This window comes from Haliotis asinina, chromosome 5 (genome assembly GCF_037392515.1).
Source record: "Haliotis asinina isolate JCU_RB_2024 chromosome 5, JCU_Hal_asi_v2, whole genome shotgun sequence".
Classification (NCBI taxonomy): Eukaryota; Metazoa; Mollusca; class Gastropoda; order Lepetellida; family Haliotidae; genus Haliotis; species Haliotis asinina.
Window position 1 is genome coordinate 78,165,203 of NC_090284.1, and position 18,263 is coordinate 78,183,465.

The window sequence follows — 18,263 nt, forward strand, 5'->3', positions numbered from 1 at the left end:
GCCACAGTGATTGGCTGATACATACAGTAAGAGGTCTGATGAACTTGGTGAAGGCAGTCACTGTGATTGGCTGATACAGACAGTAAGAGGTCTGACGAACATGGTGAAGGTAGCCACTGTGATGGGCTGATACATACAGTAAGAGGTAGGATGAACACTGTGAAAGCAGCCACTGTGATTGGCTGATACATACAGTAAGAGGTGTGATGAACATGGTGAAGGCAGTCACTGTGATTGGCTGATACACACAGTAAGAGATCTGACGAACATGGTGAAGGTAGCCACAGTGATTGGCTGATACATACAGTAAGAGATCTGACGAACATGGTGAAGGTAGCCACTGTGATTGGCTGATACATACAGTAAGAGGTCTGATGAACATGGTGAAAGCAGCCACAGTGATTGGCTGATACATACAGTAAGAGGTTTGATGAACATGGTGAAGGCAGTCACTGTGATTGGCTGATACATACAGTAAGAGATAGGATGAACATGGTGAAGGCAGTCACTGTGATTGGCTGATACACACAGTAAGAGATCTGACGAACATGGTGAAGGCAGTCACTGTGATTGGCTGATACATACAGTAAGAAGTCTGACAAACATGGTGAAGGTAGCCACTGTGATTGCTTGATACATACAATAAGAGATCTGACGAACATGGTGAAGGTAGTCACTGTGATTGGCTGATACATACAGTAAGAGATAGGATGAACATGGTGAAAGCAGCCACAATGATTGGCTGATACATACAGTAAGAGGTCTGATGAACATGGTGAAAGCAGTCACAGTGATTGGCTGATACATACAGTAAGAGGTCTGACGAACATGGTGAAAGCAGCCACAGTGATTGGCTGATACATACAGTAAGAGCTAGGATGAACGTGGTGAAGGCAGTCACTGTGATTGGCTGATACACACAGTAAGAGGTCTGACAAACATGGTGAAGACAGTCACTGTGATTGTCTGATACTTACAGTAAGAGATAGGATGAACATGGTGAAGGCAGTCACTGTGATTGGCTGATGCATACAGTAAGAGGTAGGGTGAACATGGTGAAGGCAGTCACTGTGATTGGCTGATACATGCAGTAAGAGGTAGGGTGAACATGGTGAAAGTAGCCACTGTGATTGGCTGATACATACAGTAATTGGTCTGATGAACACTGTGAACGGAGCCGCTGTGATTGGCTGATACACACAGTAAGAGGTCTGACGAACATGGTGAAGGTAGCCACTGTGATTGGCTGATACATACAGTAAGAGGTCTGATGAACATGGTGAAAACAGTCACTGTGATTGGCTGATACATATAGTAAGAGATAGGATGAACATGGTGAAGGCAGTCACTGTGATTGGCTGATATATACAGTAAGAGGTCTGACGAACATGGTGAAGGTAGCCTCTGCGATTGGCTGATACATACAGTAAGAAGTCTGGTAAACATGGTGAAGGTAGCCACTGTGATTGGTTGATACATACAGTGAGAGATCTGACGAACATGGTGAAGGCAGTCACTGTGATTGGCTGATACATACAGTAAGAGGTCTGACAAACATGGTGAAGGCAGTCACTGTGATTGGCTGATACACACAGTAAGAGGTCTGACGAACATGGTGAAGGCAGTCACTGTGATTGGCTGATACACACAGTAAGAGGTCTGCGAAACATGGTGACGGCAGCCACTGTGATTGGCTGATACATACAGTAAGAGGTCTGACGAACACGGCGAGGGTAGCCACTGTGATTGGCTGATACATACAGTAAGAGGTCTGATGAACACTGTGAACGCTGCCACTGTGATTGGTTGATACATAAAGCAGGACCCAAGACAATGTTTGTTGTAGGAACTGGGTTAATCAGTTGCGGTCACGTGGCAGGTACGTAATGTTACATGACAATTTAGTACCGCGTTGTGTTTAACACACGTATTACATTGCTACATTATGTTGTTCGTAGGAAACACTGCAGTAATCGACAACATTTAAGCTGTTACTGGAAACAGGACTTTGATAGAATGACATTGTGTTGTGTGATGAATGTTGTGATGTGATGGGAAAAGTGCGTTAGCATGAAAATCTATTGTGTTTTGGTGGGGAAACATTGTCTTCTGATCAAATAGCGGTGGGTCGTGATAGGGAAACCAGCACGCTGTGAGGGTGTGGATTTGTCTTGTGGTGGCAATATGGCGGACTGTGATATGGAAACCAGCACATTTTGAGGGGGTGGATTTGTCTTGTGGTGGCAACATGGCGGACTGTGATATGGAAACCAGCACATTTTGAGGGGGTGGATTTGTCTTGTGGTGGCAACATGGCGGACTGTGATGGGGAAATCAGCACGTTGTGCGCGGGTGGATTTGTCTTGTGGTGGCAACATGGCGGGCTGTGGTGGGGAAACCAGCACGTTGTTATATTAGAAAACAGCATTTGTTCAAGGTCTAAATGCTGACAGGATCGCGCCTGGCTGAGGGTCACCAAGTATCAGGTATAATTTATATCCAGAACATGAAGCTTTCATACATTGAGTAGAATGATTATATTGCCAACGCCAATACACGTGCACGCACACACACACACTGAGACACACGTAGACGCACAGCCAGACACGCGCACGCGCATAAGTCTATATGGTTGCCAAGATCGCCAACAGTCTATAAAGGGACAACAGATATTTCTCAACACACCACACGATCGATATGGATATGATACTCTTCAAATTGGGAAAGTTACCACGCATACACTTAACCAAATATATACCTTCCTCGGGGTTATTCCTTTGTAAGACAACGATATGTTAAACTGACTCTGCTCATATGTAAAAAACGAAGTCTGACACAAATAACCTGTAATGCTGGACACAACGACCGCTGATCAAGCAACTTGTGATCTAAACATGATATATACCTCCCGGTGGCGGTATATTATAAGTTGCTCTCTGGTCACGAGGGGGCCATGGGTTCATGTACACTCGAGGGTACATGAGCCCATAGCTCCCGAGGTACCAGTGAACAACGTATATATCTTACAAAACTCCTGAATTTTAATTTTGAACTGTTTGAAGGACTTCTGTTGAATGCGAGGCGAATCGCCATTTTGCAAACGACACAAGGTAAACTGATTTAGAGTTATCTCCCTTCCATCGATTTTCAATCGCAAAACATCGTTAATTTCCGTGCTTTCCGTGATTCAATGTTATTTGAGGCAAAGAAGTACTACCATGAACCACTAGAGGAGTGGTTATTGAAAATAAATTTAATACATCGCCTGTAAGCGACATTCATGTGTGAGGTAAGATAAATCCTGGTGTTAAACAAGCGACCAATAGTGTCAACATGAGATGACGTAATGTACAATTCAAGTCTCATGTTCCATACGACGTCATACAAGAGCCACGTGGGCGAATGGACTCACCTGGGGCAGTCGTGGAGGTCAGTTACTTGAATGTCGCAGAGGCTCAGGGAAGAGCTGTTACGAAACTGAAACAAACAGATGATTGGTCAGATACACACAAAGAAGGAACCCAATTATGAAAACCTATTCATAGATGTAAAACAGTTCTCTCGTTATTCATCCATCTCGCTGCTTTGCCATAAATCAGTTGGTGACATGTTTGAATCAACTACCCTCGTTCTACTTTCGCTCACTTCTGGTATATTGGCGCAGAATCTGACTTATCTGGAATGAATCCTCCAGCACGGTTTTCAAGGTCAAGGTTCGACTCCATAACAGGAAATGTGATGACTGGTTACATAATGTCATCAGGAAAAGTGATGATGGTTACATAATGGCATCAGGAAATGTGACGATTGGTTACGTGATGACATCAGAAAATGTGCTGATTGGTTGCATGGTGACATCAGCAAATAAAAGGATCGGTTGCATAATGACATCAGGAAATGAAAGGATTGGTTACATAGTGCCATCAGGAAATGAAAGGATTGGTTACATAATGCCATCAGGAAACGAAAGGATTGGTTACATAATGGCATCAGGAAATGAAAGAATTGGTTACATAATGGCATCAGGAAATGAAAGGATTGGTTACATAATGGCATCAGGAAATGAAAGTTTTGGTTACATAATGGCATCAGGAGATGAAAGGATTGGTTACATAATGGCATCAGGAGATGAAAGGATTGGTTACATAATGACATCAGGAGATGAAAGGATTGGTTACATAATGACATCAGGAAATGAAAGAATTGGTTACATAATGGCATCAGGAAATGAAAGGATTGGTTACATAATGGCATCAGGGGAAATGAAAGTTTTGGTTACATAATGGCATCAGGAGATGAAATGATTGTTTACATAATGGCATCAGGAAATGAAAGGATCGGTTGCATAATGACATCAGGAAATGAAAGGATTGGTTACATAATGCCATCAGGAAATGAAAGAATTGGTTACATAATGCCACCAGGAAACGAAAGGATTGGTTACATAATGACATCAGGAAATGAAAGAATTGGTTACATAATGGCATCAGGAAATGACAGGATTGGTTACATAATGGCATCAGGAAATGACAGGATTGGTTACATAATGGCATCAGGAAATGACAGTTTTGGTTACATAATTGCATCAGGAGATGAAAGGATTGGTTACATAATGGCATCAGGAGATGAAAGGATTGGTTACATAAAGGCATCAGGAAATGAAAGGATTGGTTACATAATGGCATCAGGAAATGAAAGGATTGGTTACATAATGGCATCAGGAAATGAAAGGATTGTTTACATAATGCCACAAGGGGAAATGAAAGGATTGGTTACAGAATGGCATCAGGGGAAATGAAAGGATTGGTTACATAAAGGCATCAGGAAATGAAAGGATTGGTTACATAATGCCATCAGGAAATGAAAGAATTGGTTACATAATGCCATCAGGAAACGAAAGGATTGGTTACATAATGACATCAGGAAATGAAAGAATTGGTTACATAATGGCATCAGGAAATGACAGGATTGGATACATAATGGCATCAGGAAATGAAAGTTTTGGTTACATAATGGCATCAGGAGATGAAAGGATTGGTTACATAATGGCATCAGGAGATGAAAGGATTGGTTACATAAAGGCATCAGGAAATGAAAGGATTGGTTACATAATGGCATCAGGAAATGAAAGGATTGGTTACATAATGGCATCAGGAAATGAAAGGATTGTTTACATAATGGCATCAGGGGAAATGAAAGGATTGGTTACAGAATGGCATCAGGGGAAATGAAAGGATTGGTTACATAATGACATCAGGAGATGAAAGGATTGGTTACATAATGACATCAGGAAATGAAAGAATTGGTTACATAATTGCATCAGGAAATGAAAGAATTGGTTACATAATGGCATCAGGAAATGACAGGATTGGATACATAATGGCATCAGGAAATGAAAGTTTTGGTTACATAATGGCATCAGGAGATGAAAGGATTGGTTACATAATGGCATCAGGAGATGAAAGGATTGGTTACATAAAGGCATCAGGAAATGAAAGGATTGGTTACATAATGGCATCAGGAAATGAAAGGATTGGGTACATAATGGCATCAGGAAATGAAAGGATTGTTTACATAATGGCATCAGGGGAAATGAAAGGATTGGTTACAGAATGGCATCAGGGGAAATGAAAGGATTGGTTACATAATGACATCAGGAGATGAAAGGATTGGTTACATAATGGCATCAGGAAATGAAAGAATTGGTTACATAATGGCATCAGGAAATGAAAGGATTGGTTACATAATGGCATCAGGAAATGAAAGAATTGGTTACATAATGGCATCAGGAGATGAAAGGATTGGTTACATAATGGCATCAGGAGATGAAAGGATTGGTTACATAAAGGCATCAGGAAATGAAAGAATTGGTTACATAATGGCATCAGGAAATGAAAGGATTGGTTACATAATGGCATCAGGAAATGAAAGGATTGTTTACATAATGGCATCAGGGGAAATGAAAGGATTGGTTACAGAATGACATCAGGGGAAATGAAAGGATTGGTTACATAATGGCATCAGGAGATGAAAGGATTGGTTACATAATGACATCAGGAAATGAAAGAATTGGTTACATAATGGCATCAGGAAATGAAAGGATTGGTTACATAATGGCATCAGGAAATGAAAGGATTGTTTACATAATGACATCAGAAAATGAAAGGATTGGTTACATAATGGCATCAGAAAATGAAAGGATTGGTTACATAATGGCATCAGAAAATGAAAGGATTGGTTACAGAATGGCATCAGGGGAAATGAAAGGATTGGTTACATAAAGGCATCAGGAAATGTGACGATTAGTTGTATGATTTTCACAGGCTCATACACAAAAAGGGATACATCTTAACAATGGCATATGTGAAGAATTTTCTAATTAATCAATTTTTTCTTAACAAAAATGCATTGCAAATATATAGGGCTTCACTGTGTTGTCTTGTCGGTTCTTTGTAAGAAAGTAAGGAAGACAATAGTTCAGTATTGATCTGAGATAGAGACAGCTGTGGCAGATACTTGTTTCTTAGATTTTCATACACAGGACAAATAAACATAAAATTGAATTCGTCTTCAATAATGTAACAGAATGGGCATAATATTTGGGTTTTCCACACAGACACATATCTTCCACGGTTATGTAATAAATCATTAAGGCCTAACCCAAAACGTACAAAAGCATTGCGAATATTTCTGTAGCGGAGGTGAGCAAGATAACGCTTTGGCTCAAGCAACGACTTAAATTGAAGGTATGATGACATCAGCAAATAAAAGGATTTGGTACATAATGACATCAGGAAATGTGACGATTGGGTATATGGCAACATCAGGAAATGTGAGGATTGGTTGCATGATGACATCGGGAAACGTGATGATTGGTTACATGATGGGATCAGGAAATGTGACGACTGGTTACATGGTGTCATCAGGAAGTGTGACGATTGGTTACATGATGACATCAGGAAGTGTAACGATTGGTTATATAATGACATCAGGAAATGTGACGATTGGTTATATAATGACATCAGGAAATGTGACGATTGGTTAGATGGTGACATCTGGAAATGTGATGATTGGTTACATGATGGGATCAGGAAACGTGACGATTGGTTACATGGTGACTTCTGGAAATGTGCTGATTGGTTACATAATGACATCAGGGAATGAAATGACATATTACATAAAAAATAGCATCACCGACCATATAAGCAAAGACTCTATATCTAGGGATAGCCAGTTATCTTAAAACTCTGCTAGCAGCCCTGAATTGCAGCCTGATTCAATCCTACCAATGCTATTCGACGCTGATACAATCCAACCAATGTTATTCCACCTTGATTCAATCCTACTAAAGTTATTCCAAGATAATTCAATCCTACCAATGTTATCCCAACAAAATTCAATCCTATCGATGTTATGCCACCCTGATTCATTCCTATCAATGTTATTTCACTTTGATTCAGACCTACCAATGTTATTCAATCCTGACTCAATCCTACCAATGTTATTCCAACATAATTCAGTCCTATCAATGTTATTCCAATCCTTATTTCATCCTACCAATGTTATTTCACCTCGATTCAAACCTACCAATGTTTTTCAGCCACGATTCAATCCTACCAAACCAATGTTGTTGTTTTTTTCCTCCTTGATTCAGTCATACCAATGTTATCACACCCAAGTCGCACCGCTGCTTAAGGTCGAAGCCTACATAAAGTCTTGCTTTTCCAGCCTAATTGACAAAGATCGGGCTTGATGCAACCAATAAACCCCAGTAGTTTATGCATAATATGCTTCTATCATGATGTGCGATCTGTCAAATAGGGACAATCAAGCACTGATGGAGAAAGTGTGAGTTTTGTATAATTACAACGATGTATCACCAGATCAGTCGCTAACTGCCAGTGATTTGTTGCTTTTTTTTTTCACACTATCGAGCTAATTCTATTGACAGGCAGTTCAAGAGAGATGGTCTCTCCTCGCGTTGCCTGCAGCGAGCGCAGGTGCGGGGTCTTCATTGATTGGCGCGACTACCGCGGCAATCAGCTCCCGCACATCTCACTGTATGGGAGAAAACCAACACTTGTTGTGCTCTAATGTGAGGACATGTTTCTCCAGTGTCACACACACTACAACATTTTGTATAGAGATGTGCGACACCTGGAGGAATTAAACATATTTTATTCACAAATGTGAAAGGGATTTGTGACAACTTATCCATCTTAAAAAGCCACTCCTTGATATTTTTATACAAGCATTTTCAATATTATACAACTTAGGAAGAAATAGAAAAAAAAAAACGTACGAAAGATGAGAGAAGAAAGAGAAAGGGACAAGGCTGACGTCACTGACAAATATCAACACATTGGAAAACAGACTGATTCTGCTGAATAGCATATCTGGACTTACAAGTAACATTGACAACATTCGAGAATCACTTCATTCTGTTGAATGGCCATATCTGGACTTACAAGTAACATTGACAACATTCGAGAATCACTTCATTCTGTTGAATGGCCATATCTCGACTTACAAGTAACATTGACAACATTCGAGAATCACTTCATTCTGTTGAATAGCCATATCTCGACTTACAAGTAACACTGACAACATTCGAGAATCACACTTAACAATACTCTTAAAATTTACTGCCAAGGTCTGTTTCGCTTTGAATGCTACACAGATTACATTCTAACAGGAAGTGAGGTACATGCTCACAGGGGTTGCCACAGCAAAAAGAGGCCAAATCTTTCATGTTGAAACGATACAGGTAGTTTCGTAGTTTAATTAACTAGTCATAAATATCAACTATGTGTATATAATATCATATTTCCTACTTCCAGAGCAGTACTATGATGGAGCTACAGACTTGAAACTCCGTATTAAAGGCAATTACTGGTCCACAACCTTAAAGTTGACAGAAAAGATATCTTCTTAACCCAGCAGAAGGTAAGAATAGCAGATACTGATCCTACATTATCTGGAATAACAACTTTTACGTACATAGGAGTTCAAACATTTTATTTTTTTCAAATGGACAAAGCATTCTTCTTAGTTCATCCAGTCCTCCCCACATGTCTCATAGCACAGACGTTGCCTTGAGCAGCGTGTAACTAACGTTTCCTACGTTTTCCATCTGTTACGGTACAGCCGTCTGATATCATTTTTTAACATGACTTGTTAATTTGATGTACATGTGACATGGCCATTTTGCCAGCCAATGCCGCTCCCAAAACTTTCTTTATGAGTTTGTAGTAATCTGTCTGGACAGCCCTGTGGCTGACTGGTTCCATACGAACATTCCAAAACGCAAGGTACGGGTGAACGTAGACAAGAATCGTATGCACTTTGACGGGACATGGGGTTTACCAGGGAATATATAGATATGATTGTATATTCTCTGAGTTAGGATAAAGTTGTGTTTTTCTAAATCTAAATCACAGTGCTGTCAATGTAAATGAAATATCAACAGCTTATTATCTTGACCATCAACACAGCCATGTACACGTCAGCTGCCTGCGTGTAATTAACTTTAATTAACCATATAGTACAGCTGGTTGGCCACTGACGTTTAACATGGGGGATGAGGCTCTAGATACAGTGCTGGCCGTAAATGTGTTGTGATACGATACAAGACAGTCTAACAGTCTGTGTATGTAACGGGACTTGACCCTCGGACAGCGGCTGGCATCATGGTAATTGTATATTTTGAATATAGCGAATATAGTGTAGTGGACTCACTCACGAACTTCTGTGATTGAAGAGACAATATCCCCAAATATCCTAAGCATTCTGGGATATATTTGTGGAGACAAGATACCTGAACCTCTCTGCAAGAGGTTTTTCAACAAATACCTATCAAGACTCATCCATCCTGGGTCAAAATCACAACAAAAGTCAAACAGGCAACAACATCCGGCTGAGTTTACTAGACCATCTTGCCACCTGACTGTGCATCAACTACAGTGATGGTATACTTTCATGGAGGAGTGAAACCAGGAACTGATCCGCTGACGCTCCACCGTACACACACTCAAGCAGCACCCGTCCCCATTCTTCCATATTCTGTGTGTGTGTACACTGAAGGAACACATCCACTGATACCCACAGCTAGGCCACATCATCTCAATACCACATGTCATTTACGTTGCCACTTTCAGTGAAGCCTCCTATGTTCTGTGAATTTGTAATTGTTGCATGTTTTCCAATATTACATCCCACAGGGTGAGTGTTGATACTATTTAATTCATTCTTGAATGTTTAATGCCTCTCTTTTCGTTTAAATCTACTCTCCAGTACATCGTGTTTTCCCTAGGGGATCCTCCGACAATCTACTCGTACAGCCACTCAGCCTCACCTCAGCCTCACCTCAGCCCAGCACCGCCAGTCCCGGCAATCACCCATATCGCATTAAGAGCCCCCACTGGGATAACCGTCGTTGCCATCCATGTCCATGTTATTCCCCGCCCACTTGCGTTTTTCCCCTCTATTTATCTGCTTTGGTACGAAGCACTTCCCTATAAAGACACTATGACATGATCCGGGCTGAAACAAGCCTTTACAGAATGGTATATGGTCCCACATGTATGCAAATCATAAGTCGCAAAAATGCCCTTATCGACGGCAAACGAAAGGAGCACGAGGACTTTCGATTATTTTTGTCAATCAGTTCGGCATGCAGCTTTACTTCAAATCAGAAATGGTTATCCTCATATTGATGCTCCTTATTGCCCTGTCGCTGAGTTTGCATGTATATAAACTCAAAAAAAACCAAAATGTACACGACGTGATACTAGTACACGATGGACGGCATTACGACGGCACGTAAATCCTGACTCACTAAAACCAGCTAATTAACGCTGTCGTCCTACAGAAATTGTTTCGCATCGAGTCAAGGGGTGAAGGCACGCGCCTGTTGACACACTAAAACCAGCTAGATAACTTCAAGTTATAGATACTTCTGTATATAGGGTGAAGACAAGAAACACTGACACTTACTGCTAGAATGGGGCGACTGTACACCTCCCTGACGTAACGCCTCAACAGCGAGCGTCTCCGAGCAAGGTCCGACCGGTGAGGCCGGAGTCGACTGAACGCACCGCGAGCTATTACCAGTATCCCAGCCCCGATCAACACAGGACCCGCGTAACGTTCTTTGTTCTCATCTTGGTATTCCTCCAGGTTCTGGAACGTCAGTGACGTTATGATAACACCGACCACTAGCAGCAGCATCCCCGAGATGATGTAGCACAGTGCGTTCCCTAGCAGGTAGGTGCATGGGTTGCCCGTGGGAGGGTAGATACTGGCATCCATCGGCCGTCTCCAGGTAATCACTGTTTGCATCATCAGCCAACCTGTGGACACAATGTGGAAACATACAAATTGGAATATACACGTTCACCAGCATTCTATAGACCTAGTACGTTCATCATTCAGATAACTAGACAACTAACATGGGTGCTTTTTCAATATGCTTGAAATATTTCAGAGACCACGTGTTCATGTAATAACTGCTATTCATGCATTGTGTCTCCTGGAAGAGGTCATTATGACAGCTTGTCAGTTCAAGTCCATGTTTCACGTAGCTGTAAGACGACTGAGCAGACGAACATGCTCAATACGACATGTGATTCCATGACACTGAGGTACGCAGCCCACCCACCCAACAAGGCGGAGGAAAACGCTCGTCACATAGGGATGTGTTACTTAGGGGATTTACCTAGAACCTGAAGACATGAGGCTGACCTACAGCGTGGGGAAGACCTAACATGAAAAGACGCGTGGATGGCCTAACGTCAAAAGACGCGTGGATGGCCTAACGTCAAAAGAAATGGAGATGACCTAACGTCAGAATATGTGCGGATGACTTAAACACCAAAATATGTGCGGATGACTTAAACACCAAAATATGTGCGGATGACTTAAACACCAAAAGAGGTGGGGGTAACATAACATCAAAAGACGTGGAGATGACCTAGCGTCAAAAGAGGTGGGGATTGCCATTACGCTAATGGCGAAGTGAGCTAAAATGTGACGATGCAATGACCAAGGTTTGAGTTCAATAGTCCAAAAGCTGATGAAGCAGGGATAACTCAGATCTTGATGAAGCAGTGACGAGTCAAAGGAAGCAGCAATGAGTTAGATCCATATTGCTGAGATGACCATTCCGACAAAGGCATCGTAATGTCAAACCTCTTCATATCGTGGGTACCGAGCGGGCTCCAGTAACGGTTATGGGAGCTAACCTAAGTCAGTGTTATTGATGGTGTATGTGTCCAATGACGTGATAAAACCCCAAAGTGATGTGAAGGCATACCTCAGCACAAGTATCGTCCTTCGCCACCTGGTGTCACTCAAGTATCGTCCTTCACCACCTGGTGTCACTCAAGTACCGTCCTTCACCACCTGGTGTCACTCAAGTATCGTCCTTCACCACCTGATGTCACTCAAGTACCGTCCTTCACCACCTGATGTCACTCAAGTACCGTCCTTCACCACCTGGTGCCACTCAAGTACCGTCCTTCACCACCTGGTGTCACTCAAGTATCGTCCTTCACCACCTGGTGTCACTCAAGTACCGTCCTTCACCACATGGTGTCACTCAAGTACCGTCCTTCACCACCTGGTGTCACTCAAGTACCGTCCTTCACCACCTGGTGTCACTCAAGTACCGTCCTTCACCACCTGGTGCCACTCAAGTACCGTCCTTCACCACCTGGTGCCACTCAAGTACCGTCCTTCACCACCTGGTGCCACTCAAGTACCGTCCTTCACCACCTGGTGCCACTCAAGTACCGTCCTTCACCACCTGATGTCACTCAAGTACCGTCCTTCACCACCTGGTGCCACTCAAGTATCGTCCTTCACCACCTGGTGCCACTCAAGTACCGTCCTTCACCACCTGGTGTCACTCAAGTATCGTCCTTCACCACCTGGTGCCACTCAAGTACCGTCCTTCACCACCTGGTGTCACTCAAGTATCGTCCTTCACCACCTGGTGTCACTCAAGTACCGTCCTTCACCACCTGGTGTCACTCAAGTACCGTCCTTCACCACCTGGTGTCACTCAAGTATCGTCCTTCACCACCTGATGTCACTCAAGTACCGTCCTTCACCACCTGGTGCCACTCAAGTACCGTCCTTCACCACCTGATGTCACTCAAGTATCGTCCTTCACCACCTGGTGCCACTCAAGTATCGTCCTTCACCACCTGGTGTCACTCAAGTATCGTCCTTCACCACCTGATGTCACTCAAGTACCGTCCTTCACCACCTGGTGTCACTCAAGTACCGTCCTTCACCACCTGGTGCCACTCAAGTACCGTCCTTCACCACCTGGTGCCACTCAAGTACCGTCCTTCACCACCTGATGTCACTCAAGTATCGTCCTTCACCACCTGGTGCCACTCAAGTATCGTCCTTCACCACCTGATGTCACTCAAGTACCGTCCTTCACCACCTGGTGCCACTCAAGTACCGTCCTTCACCACCTGGTGTCACTCAAGTATCGCCCTTCACCACCTGGTGCCACTCAAGTACCGTCCTTCACCACCTGGTGTCACTCAAGTACCGTTCTTCACCACCTGGTGCCACTCAAGTACCGTCCTTCACCACCTGATGTCACTCAAGTACCGTCCTTCACCACCTGGTGTCACTCAAGTACCGTCCTTCACCACCTGATGTCACTCAAGTACCGTCCTTCACCGCCTGGTGTCACTCAAGTATCGTCCTTCACCACCTGATGTCACTCAAGTACCGTCCTTCACCACCTGGTGTCACTCAAGTACCGTCCTTCACCACCTGGTGCCACTCAAGTACCGTCCTCCAACACCTGGTGTCACTCAAGTATCGTCCTTCACCACCTGGTGTCACTCAAGTACCGTCCTCCAACACCTGGTGTCACTCAAGTACCGGCCGCAGATACAATATCGATTACGATGACATAAATTTAATGGAAATTTCTTTGACGAGAGTACAGTTTCCGGCGCTATGAAGCATAAAGCCACCATTTCATTTCACTCATGTTTCTTTCACGGTATTCACAGTGATGTGACTAGTGCAGTGAGTTAGCCGGTCTTCCCACTAAAATATCACGTGAGTCAGCTGGTCTCCCCACTAAAACATCACGTGAGGCAGCAGGTCTCCCCACTAAAACACTAAGTAAGTCACCTGGTCTTCCAACTAAAACATCACGTGAGTCATCTGATCTTCCAACTAAAACATCACGTGAGTCAGCTGATCTTCCAACTAAAACATGACGTAAAGAGTCAGCTGGCCTTCCAACCATAAACATCGCGTTGATCAGCTGGTCTCCTCTCTAAAAGATTATCTGGGTCACCTGGCCTAAAACTAAAACATCATGCGAGTCATGTGGTCTCCCCACAAAAACATTACGTAAGTCACGTGGTCTTCCAACTAAAACAACACGCGAGTCAGCTAATCTCCCCACTAAAACATAATGTGAGTCAGTTGCGCTACCCACTGAAACATTACATCGGCCACTGCTGTGTTCCCTGGATCATAGAGACGGTTGTGTTCCACGGGTCACAGAGACCGCGGTGTTCTGTGGATCATAAACCGCTGTGTTCTCTGGTTCATAGAGACTGCTGTGTTCCACGGGCCAGAATGACCATTGTGTCCCACGGGTCACAGAGACCGCGGTGTTCTCAGGATCATACAGACCACTGTCTTCTCTGCATCATAGAACCCACTGTTTTCTCTGGATCATAGAGATTACTGTTTTCCCTCGACGATAGAAATCACTGTGTTTAGTGGGTCATAGAAACAATCGCCTTCCAGGGATCATAGAGACCATTGTCTTCCTTGGACCACAGTGTGTTCTAGAGGCCATAGAGGAATAGAGGCCAATGTGTTCCATGGGTCATAGAGACCACTGCGTCCCACTGACATTAGAGACGAATGTGTTCTACCGGTCACAGAGACCACAGTGTTCCATGGGTCATAGAGACCACTGCTGTTGCACGCAAGTGACTGATGCTCTCTCTGTCTGAAGTAACCAGAGAGAGACTGCATGGGACAGACAGAGCGTCCTGGTGGGGCAAGCCGTGATGTTTTCTCTGCAATTACCGACGAGGCACGCTGCAATCAATCAGCGCGTTTCCTCCCGATCAAACGATGAGTCTTGGTCATCGATCTTATGGCTATTGCACTATCGGCAGATGTGACAACAACACGACATGATCGCACTGTGATTATTGCAGCCCGATTGCAGAACACGTGTTCTAGCGTACCTGAATGTGTAACCTGTTGTCATGTAAACAGTGTTGCAATGTACGTGAGTGTAACCTGTTGTCATGTAAACAGTGTTGCAATGTACGTGAGTATAACCTGTTGTCATGTAAACAGTGTTGCAATGTACGTGAGTGTAACCTGTTGTCATGTAAACAATGTTGCAATGTACGTGAGTGTAACCTGTTGCTGTGTAGACAGTGGTGTAGATTAGTGTAGCCTGTTGCTATGCGGACAGTGTCTTGATGTGTGTGAGTGTAATCTGTTGCCGCGTAGACAGTGTTGAAATGTGCCTGAATGTAACATGTTGCTATGTAGACAGCGTTGCAGTGTACGTAAATGTAACCTGTTGCCGTGAAGACAGTGTCGCAATGTACGTTAGTGCAACCTGTGGCTGTGTAGGCTGTGTTGTAATGTACGTGAGTGTAGTCTGTTGCCGTGTGTCGCAATGATACAGATTGTGACATATAGATACTGACTCTGACACATGGATATAGACTGTGGCACGTGGATACGGACAGAGACAGAGATATAGACAGTGATACATGGATACAGACTGTGACAAAGATACTGACTCTGACACATGGATACAGACTGTGGCACATGGATACGGACAGAGGGATACAGATTGTGATACATAGATACAGACGGTGATACATGGATACAGACAGTGGCACATGAGTACAGAGTGTGACACATAGATACTGACACATGGTTACACACCGTGGCACGTGGATACGGACAGAGACACGGGGATACAGTGATACATTGATACAGACTGTGACACGTGGATAGAGACTGTGGCGCGTGGATACGGACAGAGACAGGGATACAGACTGTGACATATGTGATACCTGGATATAGACTGTGGCACATGGGTACCGACTGTGAAAGAGAGATAAACTGTAACATATGGATACAGACTGCGACACGGGTATACAGGTTGCTCGTGTGACAGTAAAGACATATTTGACCCTTGACAACGACACAAGCAGCTCCCACAGCAATGAACGTTCCACCACTGCGAGTTAGCTATGTAGCTTCCACATGCCTTTAGTTGATCGTCCAATCCAGGCTTGGCATGCACATGTACACCTACAACTACCACTATTAACAGAAACTGAGTTTATGTTATCTGTTACGAAGTGAAGCGTGAAGCTCATGCTGCAGACAGCTTGCATCCAGTCCGGAAAAACACGGAAGCTGGTGCGAGCTTATTTCCGGTAGAGGAGAGTTTCAGAGCTGGTATACATCTGTTATAAGTTATGTGAGAAGTGTGTAGGTTAATACTCACAACCTTGCTGTCGGATCCGTTTCAACCCATTGGAGCCGGCGCGTCATTGAGTCACTCACAGCTCACTTCATCAAGATGCGCGTGCAGTCCTAGCAAGCTCCATGGACACGTCCTGACCGTGCGGGTCACGCGAACTCTCTGACGACCAGCTGACCAGCTACAGGTGAACGGGCTGTGGCGACGGACGAAATCGCTGAGGTGACGTCTCTGACTCCAACATTCCGACTCCACCAACGGTGTGTTAATGATTAACTACTCTCTCTCTCTTTCTCTCAAGCTGTAAAACAGGTTGTCCTCTTTCTTCGTCCAACTTAGTTCCCGAAGCAAAAATTTAATCAGAACGAGCATGTCAATTTTATCGATCTGTTTCGAACGTGAAGAATGGTAGTCGCTACACGAGTAAGACGCTGACTGAGTGGGGACTGACAGTCATCAGAGATGAGAACCGACACGCACTGCTAGCTCGTTCCCCGCCGATTATTCAAGGGTAAAATTCCGACTCTTGAGGAAATACATAGCAACATCCCTCTTCTCTCCCCAGCCTGCCTGCCAGCCTGGTCCTGTCTCACCATCTCAGCACGCCATGCATAATTAATACTTTTCTTCCACAACGGCGGTGGGATTCCACAAGGCTAGGCAGTCGATAATGTGATAAGGTTCATTTCATTAGAGCCTTGAGCGGAGGCTAGGGGTCCTTGTTGCTCGCTTAGTCAATCCAATGTGAGTTTACACGGTGTTATTATACGGTGTTATTACACAGCGTTACCATACGTTGATTTTACACGGCGTTTCTGATGGTGTTATTACGTGGTGTTATTAAATGGTGTCATTATACGTTACAGGTGACATTATACGATGTTATTACATGGTGTTATTGCTGTGGCAGTATCCTGTGTACTACGGAGGAGCAGCTTAACAATAGAAAGCATACAACCTCCAGTCAACTGAACAATACAAAGCATAATGTCCATAAGTGAGCTGAACAATACAAAAATTACAGCCCACAACTCACCAACATTGCCAATTACTCAAAATATAGCAGTATGTTGTTGTTCATGATCACGAATTGACAACATACACATCTATCGTCATTCTGGTTTGTAAAGGGAACACATTGGACGTCCATACTTATCCGCCAGTGTCCTTCTAAACGATCTATAACGTACTAATTGTTTGATTTATTCCGGCTTGGTCGCCGCCACGGAATGTGATCCTTGTATCAGTCCTGCTGATGTCATGTGTAGACAGTTGTGGTGATGGCAGCAGTAGTGGTGGTGGTAACAGTAGTAGTAATGGCCGTTTTAATGTTGATACCAGCAGTCGTAGTCAGGTGGTGGTGATCAGTGTTGTGTGATGGTGGTCGTGGAGGTGAAGGAAGTAGTAGTGAGTGAGTATGGGTGTACGCTGCTTCAGCAATATTCCAGCAATATTCCAGCAATATCTCGGCGGGAGGCACCAGGAATGAGCTTCACACACTGTACCCATGATAGGATTCGAACCCGGGTCTTCGACATGACGAACGAAAGCTTTAACCACTAAGCTACCCCGCCGCCTCCGGGCAGTAGTATAGTAGCAACAGTAGTAGGGGCAGGAGTGAAGAACGAAATCCAAACACACATAACTTTCAATAAAACCTAAAGAATAGTCGCATGTAACTTGGGAGTCCCAGACATCAACAGGGGTAACGCTCGAAGAGTTATCTCCCTTTTCAGTGTTCTCATGG

The 18,263-nt window shown here is 43.7% G+C and overlaps 1 protein-coding gene across 1 annotated transcript in view; it reads right to left on the bottom strand.

Moving 5' to 3' along the window:
- LOC137284328 (uncharacterized) overlaps positions 1-17,114 on the bottom strand; it is a 75,655-nt gene extending 58,541 nt beyond the window's left edge. The window contains exons 1-3 of the mRNA XM_067816097.1: positions 16,541-17,114; positions 10,996-11,351; positions 3,413-3,477 (exon numbers count right to left, since the gene is read on the bottom strand). Of these exons, the coding sequence (XP_067672198.1) occupies positions 3,413-3,477; positions 10,996-11,343 (413 nt within the window). The 5' untranslated portion in view covers positions 11,344-11,351; positions 16,541-17,114. The remainder of the gene's footprint in view (positions 1-3,412; positions 3,478-10,995; positions 11,352-16,540) is intronic.
- Between the last annotated feature and the right edge of the window lie 1,149 nt (positions 17,115-18,263).